Source organism: Haliotis asinina, chromosome 4 (assembly GCF_037392515.1).
Source record: "Haliotis asinina isolate JCU_RB_2024 chromosome 4, JCU_Hal_asi_v2, whole genome shotgun sequence".
Lineage (NCBI taxonomy): Eukaryota > Metazoa > Mollusca > Gastropoda > Lepetellida > Haliotidae > Haliotis > Haliotis asinina.
In genome coordinates, this window is record NC_090283.1 from 65413235 (window position 1) to 65434489 (window position 21255).

At 38.7% G+C, this 21255-nt stretch overlaps 1 protein-coding gene across 1 annotated transcript in view; it reads left to right on the forward strand.

Moving 5' to 3' along the window:
- LOC137281785 (peroxisomal ATPase PEX1-like) overlaps nucleotides 1-19701 on the forward strand; it is a 51282-nt gene extending 31581 nt beyond the window's left edge. Inside the window, exons 19-20 of the mRNA XM_067813399.1 lie at nucleotides 7946-8121; nucleotides 18878-19701. Coding sequence (XP_067669500.1) covers nucleotides 7946-8121; nucleotides 18878-18959 — 258 coding nt within the window. The 3' untranslated portion in view covers nucleotides 18960-19701. The remainder of the gene's footprint in view (nucleotides 1-7945; nucleotides 8122-18877) is intronic.
- Nucleotides 19702-21255: the final 1554 nt, after the last annotated feature.

Sequence of the window (21255 nt, forward strand, 5' to 3'; positions counted from 1 at the left end):
TTGATATTTTGTACTTACCCTTACTCATGGTGTCAAGCCCTTCGGGTTTCCATACAAAGCCAGGTGCAAAGGCTGACTCAGGAGAGAGAGAGACAAGCATGGCAAGTCACATGACTGTTTGGCACGATAGGGTTCAAGGGAGGCAACTCATGGGTGAGTAAACGTTTACACCCTGTTTAAGGGAACAACAAGGGATTCAATTATTCCAATATCATTTGCTTTGAAGGAGATAAGCATAATAAACATGAGTCAGGATAAAAATGTCGATTTTATTTAAGAAATTACATGATTCATTAATGAATTATTTTTTTTATAATTATGAGATTTTTTATATTATGAATTTTAATATAGTAATTTCACATTAGATTAATATCAAAAAATAAAAAAAATAGATCACCAGAGGGTATCAACATTATCTCCAATTAAAACAGCATACCCAAATTAAATTTGATTAGGGGAGATAACTCTTGGCCAGGTTTACCTCAGTATAATGCTGGGTGGCCAAAATATCGTGAATAATAATTAGAAGCTAGATAAAGGGAAATAACTGCATAACATTAATACATGCTCCTTCTGTCACATCCCATTGCCTACTGTATGCACAAATACCACGGTATCCAGTCTCTGTAAAACATATTGAAGCTGCAAGTATGCATGGGCATATAACTCTAAATCAAAGTGAATGATTCTGGTTCTTCCTGTAATTTGCGCTGTGCATTTAACAATGGAAATTAATTCCTAAACTAAAAATTACTAATCACACATACTATCATTTATTAATTGCTACTGGAGGCTCAATAATTGCAATCAATCGATAGTTTGATGCATTGTTACAGCCCTAATAGTTTCATTCAGATGGAATAAAGTAGGTACCCTACTGCATCAGAACACCAGGTCCCCTATTGCATCAGTAGCACCAGGTCCCCTATTGCATCAGTAACACCAGGTCCCCTATTTCATCAGTAACACCAGGTCCCCTATTTCATCAGTAACATCAGGTCCCCTACTGCATCAGAACACCAGGTCCCCTATTGCATTAGTAGCACCAGGTCCCCTATTGCATCAGTAGCACCAGGTCCCCTATTTCATCAGTAACATCAGGTCCCCTACTGTATCAGAACACCAGGTCCCCTACTGCGCTACTAACACAGGTACCCTACTGCGCCAGGACACTAGGTCCCCTACTGCATCAGTAACACCAGGTAGCCAACTGCACTACTAACACAGGTACCCTACTGCACCAGAACACCAGGTCCCCTATTGCATCAGTAACACAGGTACCCTACTGCACCAGAACACCAGGTCCCCTATTGTATCAGTAACACAGGTACCCTACTGCATCAGTAACAGAAGGAACCTCACTGCATCAGTCACACAAGGTACCTTACTGAAGTCAGTAGCATTAAAGACCCTACTGCACCAGTAACACCAGGTATCCTGCGACATTACCACTAGGTACCATACATCAGTAACAGCAGATACCATGTAACACAGGTATCTTAGAGAATATGTAACACCTGGTAACCTACAGTATCATATATGGCAGTACTCCACTGCTTCAGTACCACCAGGTACTAAGGAATTTGATCAAATGGCTTATGGTGGAGATATGACGAGGCCTTGCAGTCGAGGTTTTTCTTTCAGGTGAAGTCTGTCTTGAGAGAAAATTTTCTTTGAGGTCCGTTTTGAGGAGGCCTTTCAGTTGTGGTTTGTCTTGAGAGGGCCTTTCAGTTGTGGTTAGTCTTGAGAAGGTTTTCTAGTTGAGATTTGTCTTGAGCAGGCAGTTAGATTCAGGTATGTCTTGAGAAGGTCTTCAGTTTGAAGTATGTCATCAGAGGTTTGAATGGAAGTTTCCAAAACAGACCATGTTATTGTGTTGTGGCATGGGACTATGTATTCAGCAGTGTCTGTACGTCTGCAATATCTCATGAACTGTGGTACCCAATATGTTCACATTTGGTGACAGCCTACATTGGGGGAATTATACAGACAGCAGTTATTTTAGGTGACCTTGAACTTATTTTCAAGGTCATTCTTCTAGCCGTGCTGGAAAAATATTTCTGTAACTGATAATTGTGAATTGTTATGAAACTGATAATTGTGAATTGTTATTTGGACCCACAATTATTGGTTTCTGTAGAAGCTCTTTTCTGTAGTTTTTCTCAGGACTCAGACGTGATTGTTCAAGAGATCCACTGAAAATGTTTCCCAATTGAAGACTTCACCCTGAAGTTTTGAGCAGGAGACAAAAGCATCTGCGGCAGTGTCCACCATTTTGGTTTGTTTGTCAATACAATAAGTGCTAGTATTTTTTTTTTCAGGAGTGTAATCGTAGTGTCCATGTGTGCCACCAGGAGATATCTCATAGCAACCTCAGTGGTATTTTAAGTTTCACACGTTAGTAGACCAGCACTCCCACCAATTGCCTCCTTATGGGAACAATCAATGTCAGGATATGTATTTTTCTTGTGCATGTTTCGTGTTTGAACTGCAATATACCAGTTAACCAGTATTATCGCCAGCTGCTACTCAGTGCTATTTAAGGGCAGTAATCTTGGCAACAAAACATTAAACCCCATGTTACTGAACTCAAGTCAGACAACTGAGGTACATCTTCCCCGTGCACTGACATTGTAACACAGTCTCATCCTGTAGTATTCAGGAGCAGAATACAATGAGAGGTTGAATATTATTTTATGCACCAATAAGCAAAGTTCAAACCTTACCACAATGGCTGATAATTAATATGTTGCCTATATCCTGATCCCATACTGCATTCATCCTTTCAGCGGGATATATTCAGGTCCCGTTGATAATTGTCAAAAGATATTATTTCATATCCTTCTGCAATTACATGGATCAGATTATCACTGAAGATGGCTGAATGCAGCAATTATAGTGGTCAATGAAGACTTCCCTGAATTCTCTGAAATTGAGAATGGACATAAGGACGCACTATTGGTAGCAGTCTTTTGTTAGTGCCCTCACAAAACCCGAGACAACAGCCCTTAATTGCATCTTGACTGAGCGTACCAAGAACACTCAACAAGCACTGTCTCTCAATCCTGCTTTTCAGTTATTAATTACGACATCATATGTTCTGTTGACTGAGCCTGTGTGGAGTGAGTGACAGACAAATTGAAGCACGGCCGGGCAAGAATTGCCCCAACAGAAAAACTGTCAATCCAGACGATTTAATGCATTCCCATACATTCGGGGAGAGAATCAGATTCCATCTCATCTGACATCCTTAACATCCAAGAAAATCTGTTCGCTGACATCTTCTTTTTAAGAGCTCGGGAGTAGATGCTCCTAGAACGGCTCATCGGATACGAAGAAGAGTTCTCCACATATCATCGCAACTCCTTCTATTGGGCCTGTCACCCAGGCCTTTCTCGACACAAAATACTGATTATTCTGAATAAAAGCGTGGCGGTTATTGGTATTATTGGGTCCATAGATGGGGGACACCAGTTAATATTTGGCCGCGAGGCAGGGCTCTTTAGTCCTCTTTAATGAATCTCAAAAACGAATTCTTTGAGCCGATAACCTGCTCGAACAGAGCTCAAGTATCTGCGAGGGTGACCTTACAGGCTGCACACCTGCTGGGGAGAATACTGCTCGTCTTTCAAAGGAGTTCTTTTACACCATCTACTAAAATTGATGAGTTTTCGCGCCTCAATGCTCCCTCTTAGAGTTTTCGTCAATACATGCTTCTTTTATTATTGGAAATTAATTTAGTTTTTGTCGAGTTAAGTGTCGCCGCAAGAAAGGAGGAATTATCAAAGTAGCTTGAAGTATGAGATCCCTAAGATAATCGTGAATGGAAAGCACTTAAGGTATTACGGCTATCCAGCTAGTAAACAAAAAGAGATGGGTGGTTCTCATATGAAGCCCTGAATGCGATGGTATGCAGTATTGAGCACCATTGAGCCTCAAAACGTTAGGACAACACAACCAGAATGCATCGTGTAATATCCCGCTTTATTAGATGGAAAACGTCCATGGGTATTTTCCCCCTTGATAATAAATAAATTGAAATAAGAGTATGAAAACATTTTGAATTGTATTCTTGTGAATAGGGTTAATTAAATGAAAATAATGTTTTTTGCATTAATGTTAATGTGTTTTAAAATTGTTTGTGTATGTGGAGACGTGAGATAAATCTTTTGTCATGATGATGCTTTTCAATAGGATGAGGAGAATGACTTAATGGACAGGATGTTTTGGTGCTACAGGGCAGGCAAAGTGTTAAATACCATAACTGTCAGCTAAATTAAATATTGCATTATGAATTCATGAAAATCATCATTTCCATATTGTCGCAACATGTTAATGTATTTACTTTGCATTTGTATACGGTTTTGTTGGGTTTCTAATTGGTGCTTGGAACAAATGAATTGAACAGATTTGGATGTTTTGATAATGAATAATTGATTGTTTATTATGATCTTTAGGAGGAGGGCTTTAGAAATCAGTGACAACCTTCTTGCTAACCTGTGTTGTTTAATGTTTCCACAGGAAGTGGAGTGATAATACTGATAAACTACACAAAAGATTATTTTGCTCACAAATTTGTTTCTCAGTTTAAAATGAGTTAATATGAGTTATGTTAAAAGTCTCATTAAATCTTGAGAACTTACTGCACAATTTCTACTTGATAATATTATTTTTGTAAATTCAGGTATGCAAAATATTTTCAGTAGGCGTTAATCTATTGTTTATCGTCATTTCTTAGATGTAATCTTTCACAAACGCACTGACCTCTCCTAGGTGTTTGTGTATAGGGTCATTTCAGTCTAAAATTTCATTCATTTCTTAAATTCTAATGTACATTTATTCTTTGCAAAAGTTATTTTCATTTATATTTTCATAAAGATTTTCAAGGCAAAATATCAAAGGAGAGTAATATGTAAACTGTTAAAGTGTTGATACTGATTTCTGTTGAACACATCTGAGATGAAAAGGAGGGAAAATGTATAGCTGTATTTCTTTCTACTGAATTATGTTAGACATTTTTTGTTAAGTTCAGGCAAATGAATTGTTCTGGTCTCCAGTTCATGGAGACTGAGTAAGTAAGTACTAATGAGCTGAAATTGAGTCATTGGATTGGCTGGGGATTGCTCTTGTAATGGGAGAGGTGAGTGGGTGGGTGAGTTAATGAATAAGTGAGTGAGTGTATTAATAAAGTGAAATTCAGTCATTCGACTGTCAGGGGATTGCTGGTGTTATGAGTGAGTTGGGTGAGTGGGTGAGTTAATGAGTGAGTCTGAGTGTATTAAAGTGAAACAGAGTCATTGGATTAGGGATTAAATGCTCCAATTATGACAGAAAATTCTGTTTGAGTGAGTGAACCCCCGCTCCTCTCAGTGATCATGTGAGACATTCGGCTGACTCCATTCCTCACGTAGAAACTGTCAGGTCACAACAATGACTGCAACGATTCAGTTTGATTTGACGAAAACCGAATCTTACTTTTGATTGTCATGAAGCATTATCTATTTCGATTCGATATTTGAATATGTATTCATATTATTTCCACACTGCAAGAACAGTGACTAACGGAATCAGCTGGTCAGGCTCACTGACTTGCTTGACATGTGTCATTGTAACGCAGTTGATTAGATCAATGCTCATGCTGTTGACCTCTGGATTGTCAGTTCAGACTCGATTATTACAGAACGCCACCAGACCATTCTACATCCGAATCACGAAAGTTCTATCACTGTGTAGCCTTTACTGGCATCTGGCTATGGCCATTCACTCTATGTAAACAAGCTGTGCAAACAATATATATATAACTTAATCTCTTACAAATCTATTATTAAAAAAACCCAACTCTGTGGCATCCTGTACTTGCTAAATATGCCCCTGTAACTATTCACTGTCATTCCCCTGATGAAGGGGCAAGTATTAGCCCAGAAACATTGTGTGTAAATAATGGAGAGGCTGCACATCCATATCAAGTGTCTTCTATTACCTAACCAACTGTTAAATGCCTATCAAACATCTCCATTACCATGTATAGCTTTAATGTTGCTGAGTGTGGTAAAACTAGACTCACTCATTCATTGGTGTTTGCATTTCATTGTCTTCTTATTGTCCTTACTGTGTCATTCATTGATTCAGTCAGGATCAGTCATGGGTTCAAATCTTGATTCTCTCAAGTCTTGATCCTTCATTTTTGAGGTCTTGTAGCTTTCATCCAAAGTACCACACATCACTGTTCCCTCTGAACATCACTAGGAAGCACCGCATCATCACCTGATCATGGCATAAGAATCGACATCATCACCATTTTTAAGAGTTAATTCCAAAACATCATGTTCTTCATAAAGAACTTGACATCCATATATTTTCATCTTGTATTACCTACCTGCTTGGATGTAGACTTTCGTCCATGAAATGACCCATGATGCTTCCAGGGTAGAATAGGTCTTCAGCAACCCATGATTGCCATGAAAGGCGATTATGTCTGTTGTAAGTGGCAACTAGCGGGATCCGGTGGTCAGACTCGCTGACTTGGATGGCACGTGTCATTCATGTCATTGGTTTCCATTTGCATGGGTCGATGCTCATGCTGTTGATCATTGGATTGTCTGGTTCCGAGGCAGTTTTTTACAGATCTGGAATATTGTTGAGTGTGCCATAAAACTAAACTCACTCACTCACAAATGTAATTTTAACGAAGCTGATTTCAATACCTTTGCGATTTGACACATTTAGCTCTGGTGGAAATAATTTAACAATCTGACTGTAATATCATTAATTTTTTTCTCAGAAACCATAGTGATTTTGTTTATTGAGGTAACTACTAATTTTATGGTCAAACTACTGATTTTGAACATTGAAACTACTATTTGCAACACTTTGGGGTTGGCATCTCTGACTCCTCCATAAATCTGCTATGATGAAACAGCCACCTGGTCTGGTGGACAGTGAACCTGCTTGGATGCAGAAAAGTACTGGTTTGTTGCCCTGGTTATGTCATATTGAAATATGTTAGAAGATGATACTCGTTGTTAGGGCTGTATCAAACTATCGATTGACTGCAATTGTTGAGTCTCTGATAGCAATCGATCAATGGTAGAACGCTATCCATGCATAGATAGTATGTGTGACTATTGATAGTTTAGTAACTGACTTCTGTAGATAAATGTAGACAAAATACAGGGTGCTTGTTGCAGACTTGCAGCTTCTTTGTGTTTATGTTTGAACTGTTTCTTGACCTGGGTTTCAAGGTTCTTGTCAGTTATTAAAAGAGACTGAACTACTTCAACTTGTTTTTATTTCATGTCAGCTATACATTAATTTGGGAAATGACTTAAAATGAGACAATTCAAGGAGAGAAAGGCTATTGAAATAGCACTGCAATAGTTGGTTGCAATAGACTATTGGTGTTGCAAATGTATGTTGCAGTAGTTGTTTGCCCCTCAATAGTGACCCCATTTGTTGTTGCCCAGCCTGGCATTCCATTAAAGGGACAAAATGAGAATTGGTCTGCACAGTGTCAGTATACTGTGTCTGAGTACAATGTACAAAATAGTTTAAATAAGTCGCTGACTTGGCTGACATGTTATCGGTTCCCAACTGTACAGATGGATGCTCATGCTGTTGATCACTAGATTGTCTGGTCCAGACTCGATTATTTACAGAACACCCCCATATAGCTGGAATATTACTCAGTGTGGCATAAAAGTAAACTCACTCAAGTAGAGAAAGAGTTACATGCACAAATGTGTACATGCCATCATGTTACTGAGCAGTGGTCATGAAAACGGTATGAAGTATGTGATGATGCTGAACAAATTAGCGTGTAACTATACCTGATTTGTTTCTTCATAGATTGTAAGAGACCAGATGAAAATTTACTCAAATCCACTGGCTTCACTGCAATTTTCATTTACAGCAAACCTGACCATAACTTCATCTCATTTTTTTTCAGATTCAGGAAATTTATCGTCGGGAAAACGTAAAACTGAAAAGCGATGATCAGCGTGATCAGATGGAACCTGACACCAGACATCACATGATCACTGTCAACCAATCACATCTAGTGGCAGCTCTGGAAGGGATGCGACCTTCCGTTTCCCCAGAGGAGAGACTCAAGTACAAAAACATGTGAGTTGTCTCCCTTACATCAGTGAAGTCATAATGGAGATTGGCCAGCACATTATGCCACGAGGAAAGTCAACATTTACATAGGAACATGTAGCATATAATTAAGCATGACTTTGATACATGTCAGATACAAAGATATTTTTCTGAATTCAAGCTCTATTTTAGGCTAGACCAATTATATTTCTTCTTTTGAAGATACGCTTGTCATATTTTTTCAAGAATAAGAAAAAAAATAAAAAGTATTTTTCCCTCTCAAAAAGTAAAATTTTTAAGATTTTGTTGGGGAGAAATAGAAATTTATCATGAAAATTAGCTTTAGATTGTTTTTTGCTCCACATACACTTCATAAATTTCTGAAAGTAAAATGTTTTTAGAATTTATAAGAAATATTACTTTGACTATGACACTATGAGAAATATTACTTTATTCTCTCTTGCCTTTAGTTTTCTGAGGACTAAAATCCGTAAAATATGAAATAGAATTGGTCTGGCCGTGTGAAATATTATATTTCTCATCCTGTCCAGCATCCTTCCTATACTCTCTTTTCCTTCCCTTCTACTTCCCGAGATCCTACTCCACAACAGTGATCCAGATAGGGCCTGATTTGTGTGCTATGTCTCAGTAACAATGGAAATAGCATGGATGACATATTTTAGCAGTACCCTATCAGCACATCTAGAATTATTCACATATACATGCAGTATTGACTATGATTCATTTAATGAAATCTGCAGTAAATATGATGACTGAACTTACATCTTAATAGTGAGTGAGTGAGTTTAGTTTTACGTCACACTCAGCAGTATTCCAGCTGTATGGCGGTGGTCTGTAAATAATTGAGTCTGGACCAGACATTCGTGTGATCAACAGCATGAACATCGATCTGCGCAGTAGGGAACCAATGACGTGTGTCAACCAAGTCAGTGAGCATGACCACCCGATCCCATTAGTCACCTCTTATGATACACAGAGTCACCTTTAATGGCAAGCATGGGTTGCTGAAGGCCTATTCTACCCTGGACCTTCACCCTACTTTATGGATAACATCCTCTTGTTTATTGCACCATTATTCAAGTTGATATCCATTGTGTTAAATGCTTTACTGCAAAAAACAGGAGACTTTTTTGATAATTTTTACATCTGAGATGACTTAATCATAGTAAATATAGATGCTAGTACTTTTGTTGGGTTGAGTCCCATCTTGGATTCAAAGCCACACCCAAAAAGTCAACAGGAGTTCAAAAATTGCTATGTTCAACTATGTTTGCAGTCATGACAGTGTTCAGGAAATCCAGTTCTCAAGATTACAGACTTATGTGATGTTTACTGACTTATTATCAATAAATTGACATGAAAAGATTGCTGTGATTTTTAAATGTCATTGGATCCTAAAAAGTAGAAAAGTAATGGGCACATTATTTCCACAAAGGCGAACCTAACTTATCCAAATGGGGCCCAATGACACCGATAAAAAAATACATTTCTATCTCTGCACAACCATTCCCGGAACACATAGAGCATTCTCTTTGACACCCTCCACCAAAATTACCAGTCTCCAATTAATATTCAAATTTTTATGACTTTTTAATTTTAAAAACATTAGTGCTTACTCTACTTTTCTAGAGCCTCTTGCAATGTAAGACTCTTGCCATGCCATACATCTCCAAGGATATTTATGTCACAGCACAATTCAAATGTTGATGGCGACTGTATTTCTATTTAGATCATATATTATTACTTTCTTTTTTTTAAGTAGCTCTTTTATCCAAAACATATTTGGCATTTTGGAAAAACAATCTATTTTCTTTTTTCCACTTTAGTGTCAGTTCAAACGATTCCCAAAATTGATTTGGAATCAGTTTAAGATTAGAATTTCTTTTCCCATTTTTTTTCACGCTTTTCCAGACAGATCAATCTGATGATTAAAAAAAGTATTGTTTGAACTTGTTTCTGTTTTCCTTGTTAAAAGTAAGGGCGAGCAGATCAGTAGGACATAGGGGAAAAAGTCTTTCTGGGTCTGAGATTGCTGATGAAGAAGAAAAGATAAACAGATAATATTCACAGTTTATGAATGAACAATTTTCAGGAACACTGGATGTGATGCAGTTTCTGCTCGTGGGTGGAAATTTGGTTAAATTACAAAGAAAGTTTGATATCCAGGCAATCAAAGGCTCTATGCATTTGATTACTTGTTTTATAGATTTGACAAAAATAAGTGCTTGAAAGCATGAGAAAGAAGTAAGAATTTATTTAACCTAAATAAATCAGCGTCTGAAATATTTAGGAATTGTGCTACCATACTGACTAGTGCATATGTAGGAGTTGGTAGGTGGGTACCCGGAAGGATGAGATGGCAATGTGCCTGCACTCTTTCAGTTAGGAGATTAACATCATGTGTTGGCCAATTTCCAGGTGTTATTGAGTATTTGAAGCATGTGAATACATTTATAACTGATGACCTCAGCCGGAGGTTTCAATTGAAATATTCTTGTGCTTCAAATACTCAGTAACACTTGGAAACAGGCCAATATGATGTTTATCAACATTGTAAACAAAAATGTAAACCAATGGGTTTTACTGTCTGCACTTGTTTACATCAAGTATGGGTACATCAGTGAAGTGTCATGAGCTGACCGTATCATCTGGTTCCCATGGTAGCATCTGGAGTTGCACATTTGTGACATCATTCTGACTTTACGTTGCAATATGATTTGAATGATGTCGCCACTGCTGACGACACAACAAAAGAATTGCTTATGATGTTTCTACTTGTCAATACACACAGAATAGTCTTGCAGTTTCTGGGAATAGAGTACCATTCGATCATGTTTACAACCAGTCAAATTACAGAACACAGTGACTTTTGGTTTACAATGCATCATGCGGAGCTTGAGTTACATATTCCCCAGGGAGAGGAGATTGAAACTTGAATTCACATTGATCCATCCACCACTGTACTATTACCTTTCATGAGTGTGCCGGTGTGGCTTATAATGTATGTAGTACTAAGACCAGGGCCTAGTTTTTCGAAGCTCACTTAGTGCTAAGATAGTCATAAGTGCCATACATTAACGTTGACCTACAACTATCTTAGTACTGAGAGGGCTTCGAAAATCTAGGCCCAGGCCATTACGGTTCATTCACATATTCAATGAATCAAACCAACACCCTTTATGAATTTAATTTTTCATGGTCACCAGAACCAAATATGAACAAATATTTACATTTTTTATGAGGGAGTGTGTTTTACTTGAACCCTTATGTCCTTTTGTCAAAGTGATACATGAAAGAATGGAATAAGCACTGGCTGTGCAGTAGCCCAAGTCATGTTAGACTATACTGGACAAAATAAGTTAGGGATATTAGTAATTTTATGATTGATATCAAATCAGTGTGTCAATAAACAAATATGTCACTATTAATGATCTCAAAATTTACATATATCCCTAACTACATTTGTCCAGTATATTAATGAACAAATTTGAGTGTCATGACATCACTGGTTATTGCTGTGACAAATTCTTATGACTACAATATTGTATTTGTGAATAATTATTCATATCCTTTACCCAACACATTAGTGGTAGTAGTAGATGTCTGGTTTATTGGGGGTAATTCATATAGATATTAAAGTCACCTTGGCTATATAGAGTTAAGCTATTTGGGGAAACAGTGCCAAGAGGAAAGATAGACAAATTATCATTGTAAACTAAGATGAGTCATTACCAGACTCAGTTATTTTTGTAACAGACTAATATGTGATAATGGATCTGGAAAAAAAAAAATATAATGTGATTGCCTGCCTAGGGCAAAGACTAAATAAAAAATGAATGAAATGAATGAATATTGAGACCCGAAAAAAAGAATAAAAATCTGGAATTGTTGATAACAAAGGAAAAACAGTGGTTGTTGTTCTCAATGTTTTGAACTTACTGGACTGATTTTGTTTGATTGCATTTTTATATCTTGTGTACTAGCTGTGAAGATAAATAATTTGAGTAGGTTAGGTGTTATTTATTCCTGGGTTCCTGGCCTTTGACCTGGGTTTGGTTCCGAACGTGGGCACAATGTGTGAAGCCCATTTCCGCTGTCCCATACATTGATATTGCTGCAATATTGCTAAAAGCAACTCACTCACTCACTCAATCACTCACCCACTCACCCACTCACCCACTCACTCACTCTGGTCAAACAGTGTTTACTTGTCAAACAATTAACCATATTTCTATGGACGTTGACTGTCAATCCTTTTACATGTAATATTAAGTCATATTTACTTGTCAGAAACAATGAACAACCAGAAACACTAATTATGTTACTTGAACAAAATATGACAAAACCTCTTCAAAAGCACAATTTTAAAAAATCCAGCTTGCAATACTGTTCTTAATGGCAAAGGTGTCAAGATTTATTTAAAGTTGTTTTATCCTAAATTTAACCGTATGTAAAGAACCTAATGCAAAGATGTGTAGTTTTTATTCAACAGGATTTTAATAATGAATGCAGATTTTAAGATTCGTTAAAATCCCAGAGATAGGTGCTCTGCATTGTCTTCAAAAGAATCTGGTAAATCTGAAAATCTCGTTCAACACATACATGTTTACAAAGTTGTGAGCTCCTGATGAATTTCGGGAAAGACAAACTAGTTGAACCGCAAAACAACAAGCTCCATTGACTGCCCTTCAGGTACCTTAAACTCGTCTAAATTTGAATTTAATTTAACAAACACAGGTGTTGGAGAGTGTTTTTATTTCCCCTGTTTGTGAATGGCAAGGTATTAATTACACCTCGAGTGAGTTGCTCATCACATTGTCAGAATCGTGATTGTCAACATCATCATGCTCAAACAATGTCTACCTGACCACCAGCTAAGTGTTGATTATATTTGGCCGTGTTTATGACTGGACACTGCTCCCAATGACCCTTGACTTGACCGCTGCTCAAATGTCATGGCACGTGTCTTTTACATTCCGTAAGCGTTAGCGTTTTCAGAGGGTTGTGCTTGGCTTACCAGGGTTAGAGAGGCTTGGGAGGATTAGAGATGTAAATGTCGAACTAATCTGAATTGAGTTCTAAAACATCTGTAGAAGTTTGACTTTGTTATCTTTTTATTGCTATAGTCTTTAATCCATATGGGGATTCAAAATTAACAGCTGGGCCTTTTAGCCTCAAATTCTCAGCTTCAGAATCGAAGTTAAGGACCTGTATATTCTATTTTTAGCATGATGGGATGAAATGGGACACAAATGCACAACACTTTTTTGTGTATTAATACAAAACAATTAAATTATTTAATTCTTGTTTATTGAGCTGCCAACTGTGTTGTCAGGCAAAAGTTGATAAAGAAATTGTAATTTACATTTTAAGTTTTCTGCAAGAAATGTTGCCACGCTTACAATGCTAACACAGCAAGCTTTTCCTTTTGAACTTGCTTTGAATTTTTTATGTATATTTAATTTGAATTTATATATATATAATTTGAATTTTTATGGTCAAGTGTGCAAATCCAAACCTTGACCAAAAGAATTCTCTACATATCTTTAAATAACCTTCCTTATTTTCAACTGAAACTATATTGCCCATACAACCACCAACATCAGGAAGCATGTATCTTAACTTATTGGGAGTATTAGTCAAAAGGGTATCCAGCTTTGGAAGTGATGGAGTTTAGTATTAGATCTAGGGTCATTTGCATGTTTTTTGTGTAATGACATACAATGTTTATTGGGTTGGCTATTGCATGGAGGACAGCATCTGTTGTGTGATAACGTATAAATACTTTTCCGATGTGACATTGCTAAAGTAGCTGAAGTATTTCATCCGTGAAATTAGCAGCAGCTTCATCATTAACTCTCCCAAACCCTGCCCAGTGAAACCAGATCTAATTTTGTCCATGTAAAGTGTTCATTAGCCACTGGCAGTATTGACATATGCACGATGTGTTTGTGCGAGCCTGTAGCTGCGATGTCCCGCTGAAGTAGGCCGGAGGCGAGCGAGGGTCTAACCTGACCACCGCCGACGTAGGCCGGGGCTGTAGAGGTGATCAAGCACCTGTAGTATGAAAGGCAGAATTGTTTTGCTTTCATTAGTGTCAGTATCTCTGGCATTAGCAGAGTGGTGATCCCCACATTTCACAGGATTAGCCGTTATTCAGTTGTCTTTATCACAGGCAAACACTGGGGTGTACAAGGATTTCAACGCTACACAGACGTCAATTGGGCATTCCCTCCATGTCAATCCACAGTGAGTGGACCCTGTTTGCCAAATTCATTGTGCATGCAAGTCGCTAACTAGCACCATGCTGTCGACAGTGTCACATGGTTACCTCCAACACGCTTTTTGTCGTAGCTTGGCAACCTAAGCCCGACTACGCCAGAATGTGGCATTTTTCGTATCCATGACAATGCTAAGCGTTGGTCCACGGGCTGGAGGATGGATGTGTGTGTGTGTGCGACACATACTCTAACGGATGACCCCATTATGACTGACAGCCCCTGATGAATCAGAAAAGAGGCTCAAATAAACAGGTGGGATTCAGAAAGGATAGAGTTTGTTTGCGAGGTCACTTCTAGAATTCTTTTGCTTGTCTTGCACACTTTGAGTCATCTGGGCTGAAACGGATCCAGCATTGTGGCAAAGCTGTCGACAGATGTCGTTTGCAAACCCCCGCGACATCATAGGGATAGGTACTTCACATGCGCACCTGGACAGCTGTGGAAAAAACAACCTGACCACCTAATTAGGTGCACCAAGATGTTTAAGTGCAGGCATTTGGATGGAGATTATTTCTATTCCTCGATTCCCATTTTCTGGTTCGACTACACCGTTTCTTTACTTACTGCTTTTAAAGGGCAAATTATTACCTTGTGAGTGAAGTAAGGTACCTAATTTAAGAGGAGTGTACACAAAAATGAATCTAATGTTACAGCAGTCTTTTGATTACTGTAAATCATGAAATTAATGCGTCATGAATTTAATGCGAGTGCAAAGATCTTGTTTAAAATGCGTCATGAAATTAATATGAGCTCAGGAAGCTGTGTTGATCAATTGACAGTGATTAATGTAACCAGTGATAAATGACTTGCTATACCTGTGATGAGGAAGTGACCTGTATTGACTGGTGTAGTGTGTAGTGTCAACACTTCTGCTTAGTAACAAAATTTGCTGATGAATAATTTCAATGGGTATTAAGTAGTGTCAATGAAAGGCGTGCTCGATTGTCAATTAATGTTATACAAGATGTCTAAATTTTTGTTTTATTCTGTATTGATTGTATTGAAGACAATAAGACAAGAAGAGATTTCTGTTTTCTGATGTTTATTCAAAAGTACAACCCCAGACTGAAATGCATCATTTTAATAATACGACACATGTATAGGCGCATTTTTCGCATTAATAAAATGCTCGCATTAATTTCATGATTTACAGTACTTTTAATGTCTGGTTCAGAGACGCTTATTTCCAGACCACCACCATGTAGTTTGAATATCGCTGAATGCGACATTGAACAACAACCAAACAAAACAAAACTAAAGTGACCTGATATGATTCTGCACTGATAAGTTTGGTCTCTATTAGAGATGATACAGTTTTGTGTTCCCTTTGTCAAGCAGGTACCTGCATGGAAACATTGCACTCATGTAATAAAGAAGTTGTTATCCATGAAGTTTGTCAGTTGGTACTTTCCAGCTTCTAAATTGCCAAAGTATTTATGTGTCAACAGTGTGCCTTCTTAGAGAAGAAATGTCTTTGTGGCATACATGTTTGTTGCAACAATTGTAGGTCATGTCTTTCCTCATTCAGCACAATGGGATAGCTTGACGGTGAATGTGTCCACTCATCATGCTTGTTACATGTGCTCAGTCCCTCACAGGTGTACAATGTGTGAATCCCATTTCTGGTGTCCCCAACCATGGCATTGCTGGAATATTGCTAAAAGCACCTTATAATCAGTCTCACTCACCCACTCACTTGGTTCATTTATTGGATTTATGGTTACTTTTTTAATTGGAGGATTATTGGGAGGCTGCAACCATGGAGGCTACAACCATGGTGGCTACGCCCATGGTGGCTGTAACCATGGAGGCTACAACCATGGTGGCTGTAACCATGGTGGCTACAACCATGGTGGCTACGACCATGGTGGCTGTAACCATGGCGGCTACAACCATGGTGGCTACAACCATGGAGGCTACAACCATGGTGGCTGTAACCATGGTGGCTGCAACCATGGTGGCTACAACCATGGTGGATGTAACCATGGAGGCTACAACCATGGTGGCTACAACCATGGTGGCTGTAACCATGGAGGCTACAACCATGGTGGCTACAACCATGGTGGCTGTAACCATGGTGGCTACAACCTTGGTGGCCGTAACCATGGTGGCTACGACCATGGTGGCTACAACCATGGTGGCTGTAACCATGGTGGCTACAACCATGGTGGCTGCAACCATGGAGGCTACAACCATGGTGGCTACGACCATGGTGGCTGTAACCATGGAGGCTACAACCATGGTGGCTACAACCATGGTGGCTGTAACCATGGTGGCTGTAACCATGGAGGTTACAACCATGGTGGCTACGACCATGGTGGCTGTAACCATGGAGGCTACAACCATGGTGGCTACAACCATGGAGGCTACAACCATGGTGGCTGTAACCATGGTGGCTGCAACCATGGTGGCTACAACCATGGTGGATGTAACCATGGAGGCTACAACCATGGTGGCTACAACCATGGTGGCTGTAACCATGGAGGCTACAACCATGGTGGCTACAACCATGGTGGCTGTAACCATGGTGGCTACAACCTTGGTGGCCGTAACCATGGTGGCTACGACCATGGTGGCTACAACCATGGTGGCTGTAACCATGGTGGCTACAACCATGGTGGCTGCAACCATGGAGGCTACAACCATGGTGGCTACGACCATGGTGGCTGTAACCATGGAGGCTACAACCATGGTGGCTACAACCATGGTGGCTGTAACCATGGTGGCTGTAACCATGGAGGTTACAACCATGGTGGCTACGACCATGGTGGCTGTAACCATGGAGGCTACAACCATGGTGGCTACAACCATGGTGGCTACGACCATGGTGGCTGTAACCATGGTGGCTACAACCATGGTGGCTGTAACCATGGAGGCTACGACCATGGTGGCTACGACCATGGTGACTACAACTATGGAGGTTGCTACCATGGAGGCTACAACCATGGAGGCTATAACTGATCGTAACACAGAGGTCCATACCACTCAATCCTCAGCTCAGAATGTGTCGCAGTGCTTTTTCTTTCTTTGCTGGAATGCCATCAGATACCAAACATGACATGGCGGTAAAGAGGCTTCATGCTGGGCTGGCCTTATCCAAAGAAGAAAGCTGAAGTTTTTAAAGCTTTAAAGTTTGCATTGACTTAAAAAATCATGTAAACACCTATCATGAATGAACAGGATGTCTCTGTTTGAAAAAACCCACAATGAAAGAATGTTTGCACACATAAAATATATAATCAAAACAGACTTTCATGTTGAGTGAAGGATTAAATCATTATCTTAAAAGTGTAAGAAAATATTGAATTTTTGAAGTAGAATATGAATTAGAAGCATGTACCCCAGACAACTGCGTCTGTCTTGTCTGATCCAACTGATTTGTGACAACACTGCCTTTCATTTCTTCTTTACTCGAAGCCTGTAAAGATGAAAAACTGAAGATTAAATCCAAACATTAATTGAAATAACAGGACTTCGCAGTCCACCTTCCTGGCCTGTATTATGAGTAGGTGTCATTTTATTTGTTGGAATGGTTTCTACAAGTCTGCAGGAATCTAATCTCGACACATTCTGCTATTGATTGAAGTCTTGAGAGCTCACAGTTGTGTAATAGTGGTTTACAAACTAGAAATGTATCACATAGCGGACAGAGAAACACCACTGTATGTTAGTCTATCCCTCGCTTGTGGACCAAGGTTGCCATGAATATCTGGGTTAGAATCAGTCTTCAGTAACTTTTTTGTAAGAGGTGACTAGTGGGATGGGGGTTATCAGGCTCGCAGACTGTTTGACACATGTCATTGCATCCGAGTTGTGTAGAAATATGCTCATGATGTCAGTCACAGGATTGTCTGGTTCAGACCTGATTATCTGCAAACCTCCCTCATAGAGCTGTAAATACAGTGTTAAAGAAACACAAAAATACCTCCAAATACAATCTTATTTCAATCCTTTGTTTCACTCCAGTTTGTGAATGCAGATTTCTTGTGTTTGCTTCTAAAAATAACACTATCGGGTGGTCAGACTCACTGAAATTGGTTGACACATCTCATGGTATCCAAGCTGCATAGACTGATGCTGATGCTGTTGATCACTTGATTGTGTGGTCCAGACATACATTGTGGGAATAATTATGCTTGCTGCCTCTGATCCAGACCACCACCATAGAGCTGGAATATGGTTGAGTGTGGCATAAAACTACACTCACTCACTCACTCACTCACTCACTCACTCACTCACTCACTCACTCACTCACTCACTCACTCACTCACTCACTCACTCACTCACTCACTCACTCACTCACTCACTCACTCACTCACTCACTCACTCACTCACTCACTCACCTTAAATTCCAAACACTGCCAGACATTGCAATATTGAACATTGATAATTGCCTAAGGTGAGCTACAGTACCATAATGCTTTGTTGAAGTTGATGGAAGTATTTTTTCTTACAACTCTTCTTTGTTTCATTTGTTGCAGATATGAGAACTTTGTGTCGTCTCGCAGCGGAGACTTTGCTGCTGGATCTCCAACTGAGGGCAAGAGAGCTACCCATGCATGATGTCCTTGTGTAATATTCTTGCCCCAGTGATGTCCCAACAAGATGTTACAGTAGATACCATGTCAGATTTGCCAAATCTATTTCCAAACATTAGATGATGGTCACATTGTGTCGTAGTGAAAGTTTTGTTTTTAAACAGTGGATGTGAATTTATGTTCAGTTAATAAGTATATATATTTAAAATTTTAACTTTCTGCTTTTTAAGTAGTCAGAAGTATTACAACATCAATGTGATATTATTCAACAGATTTCTTTCTTTTTGCATCATTGTTGTGCAGGATCTTATTCAAGGCATAATCGTCCAAATGTTGTTAAAGGGATATGGCATTGTCCTGTTTAATGAAGTTTTTTCATTTTGTACCTTCAGGAGTAGAAACACAGTATTCATTGTATTAAATGCTTGTTCCAGTAGTATTTCATTACCAATCTCTGACGTGTGCCGGTCTCCAAGTAATCTTTATAAGTGATCAATATGTACAGTCAAATCCCAGTGAGTTGTATGCCGGCGTCTCGAGTAGTATGCATAACTCAAAGTACCTGTTGGTCCTGACCATTTGTTTGCTTCCATCATAGTCTAAAAATCATTGATAGATCAAATTTATTACTTGGTCCACAGTGATTCGACACATCTGGCTCTGACTTAAGCTTCAGACTTACCTCAATCTTTGTATGTATGTCTTACAACTGTTTCCATTAATACCAGCTGTACTGATTTGTACAATTTTTTAACTAAAATACAAAATTATGAGTTCCACCTTAATAAATACCAATGATAAATAGTATGCCAGTGAAAGAAAAAAAACAGTAACAAACCAAAATTTTCTTAGACAACTGTAATTTTTGTTGCAACAAACATGTTTATTCACTCGAAGCAAGCCTGTGGTGTTGCATGTGCCCATTTAAATCACATCTGAATGAACACATATTAAAACTGGATATAAAGTGGGTATAACAAATTTTTATACCACTACCAGTTTACAAATTATAACAATAAATATCTACAAAGTATATATGATAACAAAATTGTTGACAAGTTTCAAAAGTTGTGAAATGGCAGTAGCATGGTCTGTATCACTAATACATCTTACCTGCTACAGATTTAAACAAAGTTGGTGAATCTTTGCATTTTATAGGGGATTTCTTGGACATGTTTTAATCCTAAGATTACCACAGCCATTTCAGATATACACAAAATTAGCAATATATTTAAAGGCAAATATTCAATTTTCATGATTTTCTGTTTTAGTTGCTATTGTCTTTTCCGAATGGCACTGATATAAGATTGTATCCTTCATAAGAGAAGTATGTTTAATCTGTGTGGTAGAATTATAAAGTGTGTTTCAGCATCATCTGGTATCCTCACCAGACTGCCAGAATGCCAGAGTGTCAAAGTTATCTCAACAATAAGATGATTGGAGCTCCAACTCTTTAATGTAGACTTAGTACAATTGTAGCAAATTCAGTTGCTTTGTGTAATGGCAGCCAGAAGATTGTAACAAAAGACCTAATGTAATTTCAGATTTGAAAATATTATCGATTGCCAGTGATAAGCAAGGTTATTTTTATATCAGCTTCGTCGTCAATGACAAGGATATCTGAGAATATCTCAGCAATTATCAATTAGTAGTGCTAATGATTTGTGTTCCATTCGATTCCAAGTGACCACCCACAATAGCCAGTGACTGTAAGCTGTGGATTATATCCACTTTTCATGCATTGAAGAAGCAGAGTGTTATGTCCACCACCTATTGTTGTCTTGCTGGATTCTCTGATTGCCTAACGCGACTGACCCTGAATTAGATTTCACTAGACGTGACTGTTATGAAGAGAGGGGACTAGCAGTGGCCATATGCACTGAACTGACCATTGTCAACTGGGATGCTGCCAAGGGTCACTTGACGGGCAGTGATGGGCAGTTTTGGCCACAATTAGTCTCGGAATGCTCAAACAATTAGGTGTGGTCAGGCAGTGTTTTTGTCCAAATAGTTTGATTTCTAATGAAGTTTGTTCAGAAATTTAACAGCATAATGAAGTTTTGCCCTCTTCTCTTTGTGTAGGTGGGAGCCAGAGAACACTACCTGCGTGCGTGTTTGTTTGTTCGCTTAAAACCTGGGATTAATTTGGTGTTAAAACACAGGTCATAGGGTCCGACTGTTCTACACCTGACCTTGGCGAGTAGCTACTGAGCTGTGACAAGTTGTGAAAACCTGAGTAGCTGAACAATTAAAAAGAGCTTCTTTTCTCAAATTTGTCAATGATTCTTCTGAGGCAACACAAGAAACTGATTTAAAGCAAA